The sequence below is a fragment of the Thermobia domestica genome, chromosome 8, assembly GCF_964235325.1.
Source record: "Thermobia domestica chromosome 8, izTheDome1.hap1.1, whole genome shotgun sequence".
Classification (NCBI taxonomy): Eukaryota; Metazoa; Arthropoda; class Insecta; order Zygentoma; family Lepismatidae; genus Thermobia; species Thermobia domestica.
The window spans coordinates 120,717,364-120,727,796 of NC_137461.1; the positions used below are offsets into that span (position 1 = coordinate 120,717,364).

At 36.7% G+C, this 10,433-nt stretch overlaps 1 protein-coding gene across 1 annotated transcript in view; it reads left to right on the forward strand.

Annotated features, from left to right (window-relative positions):
- Positions 1-6,925, forward strand: part of LOC145693175 (dehydrogenase/reductase SDR family member 11-like) — a 64,858-nt gene extending 57,933 nt beyond the window's left edge. Inside the window, exons 4-6 of the mRNA XM_081768945.1 lie at positions 299-428; positions 2,665-2,793; positions 6,685-6,925. Of these exons, the coding sequence (XP_081625071.1) occupies positions 299-428; positions 2,665-2,793; positions 6,685-6,726 (301 nt within the window). The 3' untranslated portion in view covers positions 6,727-6,925. The remainder of the gene's footprint in view (positions 1-298; positions 429-2,664; positions 2,794-6,684) is intronic.
- Positions 6,926-10,433: the final 3,508 nt, after the last annotated feature.

Here is a 10,433-nt window from a genome sequence, read left to right on the forward strand (position 1 = left end):
ACATATTGAATATCGTATGGAGTGGATACTTGAATATATCAATACAGCCTTTGACAACATAGGGAGGAATGCCATCAGGTGCACATGGCGCTTTTTGTTTAAGTGCCTTTATTTCCAATTCAATTTCTTGAAGTTGTATTTCTGAATTACTAATTGTCAATCATGCAAACCACGAACCTACGTAGAGACAAACTAAGTGTGGTGTTAGACCAATCATAAAATGGATAATGAATAGTATTAAGAAATCCAAGATGAATATGAGTTTTTCTTAATTTCTCTTCTGAAATGTTTTTCACAGCGTTGCTGGGCATTATGTGTTAAACTTTCCAGATGTCCATATGTACACAGCGTCAAAACACGCCGTTAGAGCTCTTACTGAGGGTCTCCGACAGGAGCTAACTGCAGCGAAAACTAACATCAGAATTACAGTAAGTTTAAATACTTGTAAAATTATTTCGTTAACAATAAACTCCTTTTGCGTCCAGAAATACGCGCAGGACTTTTTTTCAAAGGGGGGAAGGAAGCAAAGACCAACTCTCAAGCGAAGTCGTGAATATACACATCTCGATGCACATATACCTAATACTTCATATGAAACAAAAATGTCATTGACGTACGTTGCATAACTTTGTTAATTACAGTAAACATTAAATACGGTACTATAGTTGTTCAGTAAGCAAATCTAAGTCTTGACATGTATTTTGAAGAAGCGAACCTTTTTCGAAACCTAAGGGAGGGTAATTTTCCCTCTTTTCTCCCGCCGCAGGTACTTATGTTCGCGTTCTTCTCATGTGGCATAGTACGCTCCTATTTCGGCCATTTAGAATGAATTGCTATATTCTGTTATTACTATAAAACAAATTTACGTATATAAGACATGTGTTGATTCTTATATTACTAGCTGGTATTCATGTTTTAATAAAAACTAAACTGTCAGGAAACTGAAATTTAACTAGGTATATAAGCCCAGGAGAAAAGTTTTTAGTGTTATAAAATATTCGAATGAAAACTGCCAAGAAGTAAAACTTCCAAGGAAGTTATCATGATCCATGACAAACGTTGTTTTATTTATTATGAGATCATAGTAATAATACTCTAAATGCCGTAATTTAATCAATCCTTCATAATGTAGTGTTAAAATTTGCGAATTTCTTACATATTAAAATGTTGGTGAATTTAACGGCAAGAATCTCCTCGCAAATCTTACACCTTTTTTCCCACGAAGATTTTTAGAGGGCGCCCGGGAAATAAGGACGAATTTGAATTTCGCACCATTTTGTCATATGACGGTTGGCAGCCGTGGTTTTATCATGTTTGTTATCCTCTATCCTTCAAATTAGTAGCCTCTGTGGTGAGCATTGTTGGTTGGTGTTTATTTCAGCATGGAGCGTTTGACAACAAAGCAACGCATCCGAGTGATTAAAAGTTATTACAAAAACAAGGAAAGTTCCACGGCAACCGTTCGAGATTTGCGTGTGACACTTGGACGCAATGTTGCTGCTACTGAATCATCAGTTCGGAAGTTGGTCCTGAAGTTTGAGACCACGGGATCAGTGTTAAATGTTAAGCAAACTGGAAGACCGCGTCTGTTCGAACAGAAGAAAACATTGCTGTCGTGCGTGATAGTGTGACCGTAAGCCCAATGAAATCAGTTCGCCGATGAGCTCAACAATTGAATTTAAGTTCACTGCATGAAGTCCTGTCGAAAGATCTGAGAATGCATGCATAGAAGATTCAACTTACACAAGAGTTGAAGCCTACAGATCATGGAAATAGACATCGATTTGCTCAATGGGTATTGGCTCGACAAGCGGAAAACGAGAACTTCACGACAAGAATAATTTTCTAAGATGAGACACACTTCCATCTCAATGGGTACGTCAATAAGCAGAACTGCAAAATTTGGGGTACAGAAAATCCACAAGTGACTGAGGAAGAACAGATGCATTCTCAACGTATGACTGTGTGGTGTGGGTTCTGGGCAGGAGGAGTGATTGGCCCGTACTTTCTTGAAGGCGATGAGGGAGCTGGCGTTACTGTGAACAGCGACCGTTACAGACACATGCTTTCAGATTGGTTTTTCCCAGTTTGGATAAAATGGAAATTGAAAATGATAATGTTTGGTTTCAGCAAGATGGTGCGACCTGTTACACATCCCGTGAAACAATTGGTCTGCTGAATGAAAAGTTTCCTCAAAAATTATCTCTTTGCCAGGAAATCAGAAATAGCCTGCCAGATCATGCGATCTTACCCCTTGTGACTTTTTTGTAGGGATTTGTGAAATCTAAAGTGTACGTGCACAAACCACAGACAATACAACAACTGAAGGATGAAATTAAGAGGGTTATTAACGGCATCACGCCATATGTTTGTGAACGCGTCATCGCGAATTTCAATGAACGCATTGCTCACTGATGTGCAGCCTTGGGTGGTCATATGCCGGATACAAGTTTTCATACATAAATGTGAGAAAATTACCTAATGGTATGTATACATAAATGGGAGAAGTTACTCAGTGTGTTTATAAGAAAAATATTTTCAATATATTTTATAATGGTTTTATAGTACTTTAATATTCATCCCTATTTCCCGGACACCCTTTATTTGTAAGAAGAATTTATTTTCGTATAAGCCACAATTTAAGTAATAATATTTTTCTTTCAGTCCATAAGCCCAGGACTAGTAGATACAGAAATAGTCTCTAAAGAGATCATTGCACTTCACAATCATATGAAGCCTGAAGATATTGCTGCTGCTCTTGTATATGTTCTTGGTGCCCCTCCACATGTACAGGTACGTTATGTAGTTGACCCAGTTAAAATTCATTATCATATATAACCATAATTGTATGTTAATCTATACTAATCTACCTACAGACATAAAAGAGTGAACCCACTTAGCATCATTTCAGATTTTGTTGGGGGAAAGGGGCAAGAATCTCCATCAGTATAAGCTGAGTTTCACATTTTTATATAACTCCCTAATTGACTCCCTGCTATCATAGGCTCATTCCCTGCTTCATTCATCATTGGATCTTCAAAGCTATTTCCACGTAAATAATAAAAAATGCCACTTTCATCAGTTGTAAGTATGGATAATTGTTGTAATGCTGTACAATTAATCGATACGTTCTTACCTTTCCTGAATTCTTTAATATATTAACATTGTAGAAAATAATCAAGAAAACACAGAGAGAGAATTTCTGAAGGAACAAATACAATATTGGTATTGAAATGTTGCTAAAGTTAAAATTGTTTATAGTGAGCACAATAAATACACGCGCAAATACTTCTACATGGTCTTTCAAATAAAATTTATTATGAATTTTGACACACATAAATGATGTCTTCAGTTACATCTTGCTCTTGCATTATCATGCCTCTTATTTTTTTCTAAGCAACTTGATACATTTTTGTTTCTATTGATAACACATTTATTATTTTATTCCTCATGATGTCTTTAGGTTTTTCATATATTAAGAAATTACATATCCAGAATGTCAATATTTATCTACTAAGTTAATGATGGATAGTATATCATATAATATAAACATTACTGTCTAAATATGTTGCAGGACTTATACGTTGGTTAATAATATTTTTCTGAAGTAAATTTCTTGAGGTTACAGACCATCAAGATCTATGAAACTTATGGTATATAACTACCTCTTCAGTACATTCCTTCTATTGCATTTATTTTTGGAGCTATATACTGGAGATCAGATCCTTATCCAAGTATTTTCCCAACTGCTTACGATACTCGGTAACCCCCTTTCTCTCAGCAAATGGCAAGCATGAAAACTATTTTAACACATGAAAGTTCATTTAAATTTTATTACTAGTGTCTGAAAACACTATTACAATAATTAGTTTCTTAGTCTGTGTTAATTTCGCCTTAATGTGTTGTTTCTAACTAGGGATGGATTTTAGATTACTGAAGGTAGAATGGAGCAGTAATAACCCGAGTACAATCTCCGTTATAATTAAGGTTACGTACAACGTGTCCATATTTTGAAGCTGAATTACAATTTCAAAGAAGTACTGCACTTCTACTAACTGCATTTCACTCTCACTAAATGTTACGAAATGTTTCACATAGGATTCCTCTGTAAATAGTCAAAATGGTATTTTTTTTCGTTTTAAATAGGTAAGTAACGATATTTTCGCCAAGTGTCGCAAGTATCCCGGAGCATTTAGATTTATTTATTGCTGCTGATACTGTAGGTTTGATTTGTACTTCAGAGTCATGAAGATAATTCAGACATGACATGTTTAATTATGGTGTGCGAGGAAGAACAAATTAGCTTTACGAAGAGAAAGTGCTGTATTGATTTATTTACTGTAGTCGGTAAAAATGGTTTATTGCAAAATGAAGGAAAATTTGTATATGTAGTTGATTATTTCATTCATTGGATTTACAGCATCGAAGTTATATCAGACGGGACTTGAACTCCGAACCACTAACCATTACCTTGATTCATATCCGAAGCAAGTATTCCAAGAAAAGACTTTCGATATATTAAAAAGCGATTTTTTGATAGTTCTGAAAGAGAATGGAATGGAAGAAAAAAATCATAACAAACACGCATTGGCCAATGGGTAATAGAAAAGAAAGTATAATTGAAAAGTCAGTTCCACAGGAAAGTAAAATTTCACCAATTTTATCGGTAATGTAAAATCGTTGGACTCATGAGTCCTACATGAATTACCATTGGCTTTACAAAGATCGCCGTCTGGAAGTGCAATTCTCTGAATGTACAGGAATAAACAGTTTCCTTCATCGGAGTGTTACTTCAGCTGAAATGTGACCAAGACAGTTGTTGGATCGTGATGAATGTCTAGAACAGACTTTAAAGCCATCTCTTCACCCGAAGGTGTTATTGCCAGTATTATCATATGTGGAGGAGGTGATATATCATGTCTTTTTCCGTCCACGTGAAGCATCACTTCGGATCGTTACAATGCTGAAGTCCCGAAAATGCAACGTAAACTTGTCCGCAGGCATTCACCAATCTTCAACAGACATGGTGTTTTTACGTTCTATAACAATGCGACATGTCCATTTGTCGCTCAGAGAACAATAGATTCTCCATGGGTTGCAGTATGAAATTCTTTGGCACGTATCATATTCTACTGACGTCTCTTCCACCGACTACGATCTTTTCCGGGATCTCGATTACTTCTTGGCAGGGAAAGGTAGAAATTGTCAATAACTATCTCAATGACCTGGCGATACAGCATACGGTTGAAAGTTTCATCGTATCGCAGATATCAGAGCTTTTTTCTTGGAATCCAATCATTGACTGACTTATGGCAAAAGTGTGTGGTTGCAGCCTTGCAGCCTGATCAGGTGCTTTAGTTATTATTATTATTATTATTATTATTATTATTATTATTATTATTATTATTATTATTATTTAGTGTTTGAAAATCATACACGTAGTCGGATATTTCAGTCACACTAATCCAACAGTTAAGAAATGTCTATATGGTGAAGAAGTATTTCAATAGAAGGTAGATATGTTCAGCGTATTTAATCGAAAAGAGATACGAATGTTGCGAAATTTCAATCTTGATTAATAAAACCCGAAGAAATCGAAATTAGAAAAATGGAAGAAGAGTTGTGATGATAAGATGGAAGCATTATAAAAAGATGAAAGCCATGATAATATGCTTGTTTAATTGTTCCTCATTCAGACATGGAGAAGGATGTCTTAAACTGATTTTACTATTTTTAGATCAACGAAATTCTAATTATCTTGCAATCATTTGATATTACCTATGTTATATCAGGAAATAATCTAGGTTTCATTGCAAAAAGAAAGGTAAATCTACCATTGAGGGATATACATCCACTGTTTCAATGCAGAATTTGAGTCACTCGACTGCTCTAATATATTTGCTCTATATTCCTCACGGAAAATTTAGTCAAAATTCTCCTCCTTATTTCTCCAAATATTGAAAAGCCTATGAAGTAATATTTCAATGGGGATTTCGTAACAACATTTTAAATTTATTTTTGTTGTACCGTAGAACTTAAATCACCAATTTCACAAGGAAAGAACTACGCAATCTCCAATAAAATATCCCAGCTACGCCAATGTCAACGATAATGTACGAAAGAACAAGAGTTTACGTTGTAGAATTATGTGAAATACCCTTCAAGAATCCAAAATACTTCTGCCAGGTTTATATTGACAGTCTTATGAATTCAAGATTTTATTTTATTCATAATAATTTATATAATTGAGTAGAATTAAGACCTAACCACTTAACTTGTAAAATTCGTTAGCATCTACTGTTGGATATTATATGCTTGGTAAAAGTGAATTTACGTTAACGATTTGCTTGTACCCTGTACTCTGATAAATGAGGATGACGGTGAATTGAAGTAAATGTTACGTGAAAATGGTGGAAAGAACGTGAAGTGAGAAGAAAAAGAAGTATTCCGAAGAAACCTACAGACAAGATGTTTATCCACCACAAAGACCGCATCGTCTGGAATTCAATCTGGATTCGATAGACCAGAAGTAAGCTCTCTCTTATTGAATCATTGAGCATCATAAGTGTCAATGTTATTTCTTGTTGTAAATGTGTAATTTGTGTTGCAATTTTTGAACTGTAATATTTGATTTTACATTTTGTACAGAGAATAAGTTAAGTGTTTGTTTTTTTTCTTTTTAAGGTTCATGAAATTATCGTAAGGCCAACATGTTCCGAATTCTGAAATAATAGATCACCTGCATTTTGATTTTCCCGGAAGACTTTTCTAGCTGAAGCATAAACAAACGTACTTGCAAATCGAAATTCTCTGACAACCGTTTCATAGTTTATGGCCAATGAGATAAAACATGTTATTTCTAAATTATACAATTCAGGTCTATCTATGTAATTTGTTGTTTTAATAAATGTACTGATAAATTTACTGTTTATTAACTGTTGTTTTTATATGAAGAACCACCATTTGATTAATATTCAAAAGGTAATCATCCTTATGTCTAGTTGCACATCTCTTTACCTTGAGCGTTCACCTCTGATTCACTAATTATGACCTACAGCATGGTCTGGAAGTGGACGTACTCCTAATTGGTATTTCCTGACGGTTTTAGGTTTTACCCACATTTGTTTGGTAACATTGTTTGGCAACATTACTATCCATGTTGATTTGTTTTCTGCTGTTTTCTGCTTAGTAACAGTTATTTGCAGTGAAGTTGGAGTAATCAACAATCTTGATCAAAGTCTATATAGCATTGAACAAAGATTAGTTGTTGCGGTTTGGCTTCACGAAAGGCGTTACACAGGCGACACCATGGAAAGTATTAAAGCGAAATTTACAGACCGCTTTGGTATTAATCCACCAAGAAAAGTAATAATGTTGGGATGGGAAAAACGTGCATTTGCTAAGGAACAGTTCGATAAAACGGAGGGAAACATCCGTGTGCCGCGAAGTGCAAGCATCATTGCAGCAGTCGCCTTCAAATTCAACACGTAAAAGGTCTTCGGATCTTGGTGTTCCTCGGAACACCATGATGAGGCACATGAAAGATCTAAAATCGAAGGTTTACCGTCCAATTCATGTGAATGAACTGAGTGATGCCGACATGGATGCGCGAAAAGAGGCATGCAGAACTCTCCTTAAGGCGTTCCCTTCCAAACGATCCCGTGGTGCAGTCCTCTTCACAGATGTGTGTGTTATCTACCGGGATATGCATTCTCGGAACGTTGTAATGTGGTGTAAGGAAAACTCCCGATTTAACAAGGAGGTGGAGAGAAAGCCACCACACGTGATGGTGTGGGCTGAAATGAGTGCAACACACATTTTTCCGCTTTATTTCTTCGAAGACAATGTTAATGAACATTCTTACCTGGAGATGCTTAATGAGTGACTGGTGCCTCAGCTGGAAGAAAATGGTATCAAAGACATGCTGTGATACAACAGGATGGAACACCGGCGCACTTCGCGATTCACGTGCGTAATTACCTGAATCAGACGTTTCCTGGCCGCTGGATTGAAAGAGGTAGTGCATCTTCACCAGCCCCCTTTGCCTGTCCTCCAAGAAGTCCTGATCTGATGACACCAGATAATGCTCTCTGGTTTCATAAAGCAACAACTAAGAAACACTCGATATTACACAACGCAGGAATTACGAGCAGCTGTGGAACACGCCTTCACCCTCGTGACTCCGGAGTGTCTCCGCAAAACATCTGCGAGAACTTGGCGCAGAATTCAGCTGTGCTACGACACGGATGATCATACTGATGTTTATGACTCTTTAAGACTTCAAGGTAACTGTGTACAGACATTCTACCATAAGTAACACTATACTGTTGAAACTAAAGGGAGGTACGCCCACTGCTGGACCACCTCGTACAAAATAATTTTCTTTAATGGGGTGGAGCCATCCGCATGGTTTCATGAAACACGCAATCTGCCAGGCGAAATATCCCATTAATACTTCTTTTCGCGAAGAGGCGAGCGAATCAATTTGTTCTCATTGAGGCTTATGTCATTCTTTTGTCTCAAAATTGACAATTAGCATTAGAAGTTGCAGTTTATTTTGGCGTGCGAAGGCACTGTGTACATAGTGTTGTGCACGCTATTTTTGTGCTGTTTTATAATTATTGTTATTACCTGCATAAAGTTATTAAATTACCGTGTTTATACGCGTAATAGTATCACTTTTTGTACCAATTTTTTAATGCGAAAATCCAACTGCGGACTATTACGCGAGGAAAGCTGCCATTCAATTTTTGCCTTTCCTCCAGTCCCTGATTAACTTTTTATTCAACCTCATTCTCTTAGCCCTACTTCATCTCTATTACCATTTTTTCTGCATAATTCAATAAGTTTCAGTTTATACCTCGCCGTATAAGTGCTGTTGTTTCTGAACTTTCCCGTTTTTGTCCGAGCAAAAATATGCAAGGCAAAATTTTCCAAAACCGAAGTTTCAGTTTCGCACTCGAATACGTAATGGCCAGGCTACGCTCTCTTCCAATTACCATAGTTTTGAACGTTAGTGAGCTGAAAGTGAAAGTCGTGTATCAACGAAAGTGGTTTGTGTTGCTTTGAAGTCAGAGGCTGTCTGTCAGCAGCAGGGGCGGATCCAGGACCTACTTCTGGGGGGGGGATTGTCATACTGCTACTTTTAAGGACTCCATACTTTGAAATGGGTTTTATTTATATATATAAAATAAGGAAGTTCCCTCTTCTGGGGGGGCGATCGCTCCGATCGCCCCCTGGATCCGCCCCTGGTCAGCAGGTGATTTTTGGAATCACAATCAGATGTTTGAAACACTCGAGGCAATACGATCCAATGCCAGAATAGACGAGGTGGTTGTAAACAGGTGCCATACTGACAAGGGAACATCTTGTACTGATAGTAGCATTTCCCAATCAAAGAATACGCAATCGATAGAGGAGCGAGGAAAAGTAACAAATCCAACGGCCCGACACCCAGAAACACAGGAGATATAGAGGTAAGGATCTAGAATCATGTGAAGATAGTAATGCAAAAGATACACTGACGCAAAAAGAACTTCAAAATGATTAAAGTAATCAAAATTTCATTTACACAATAAGCAAACATTGCACCCACAGACATGCTCAATAACATCACATGTAATACATGTTGCCAACTGAGCACAAAATGTAATTTTGTTAAATGGCACGGAACACAAATTATAACATCTACAAAATCTAATTAGGAGTAGAACCATACCTGTGAAATCTTGATGTACAGTGTTGCCAACGTTTAAGAATAGGCCTATATGAATTCCTATTGGATGTAGAAGAGTGCATACAGTACACGATTCGAACTAGTTGAAACCAAAATATGAGTTCACAAACAAGAATATAATCACTGAAGTATGAAAATAACGGACGAAGCACAGTGTCGAAGCAGTTTTACCCAAGTGTAAAATCAGAATGGTATCAAACACAACGAACAAAACTGAAATGTGTCATGTTTTTGGATAGACTATTGATTACCAGGCTCACGTTTCTGATGCACGTAATATTGTAGTATATCACACATTATTGGTAGTCAGTTTGTCAGTGTTGCTATTGATATGAGGAGGGGGTTGCTTAAAAAGAGTGATAAACGTACAGAAAGTACATTTGTAAACCAGGAGGGTCTCCCTGATATTGTTTAATAATTACAATAAAGGCGTAAAATGTAACTCACGTATTTTGCATTTGGAATATTGTCTTACTGGTAACAGTCACATGTAGTTTTGTAATGAGGGTGTGAGATAAGCAGAAGCATTTCGTACGGTGTACACATCTGGCAAAGCTGACGTGTGTAAATCTTTCTTCCTGGCATTCGTCTGACATTGTGAGATCGAAACAGTATTCGATTGATGTCATAAAGCCGTCAGGAATTTTATCACTATAACCGCATCTGAAGAAGGCAAACGTGTTGTTCCGAATCCTAT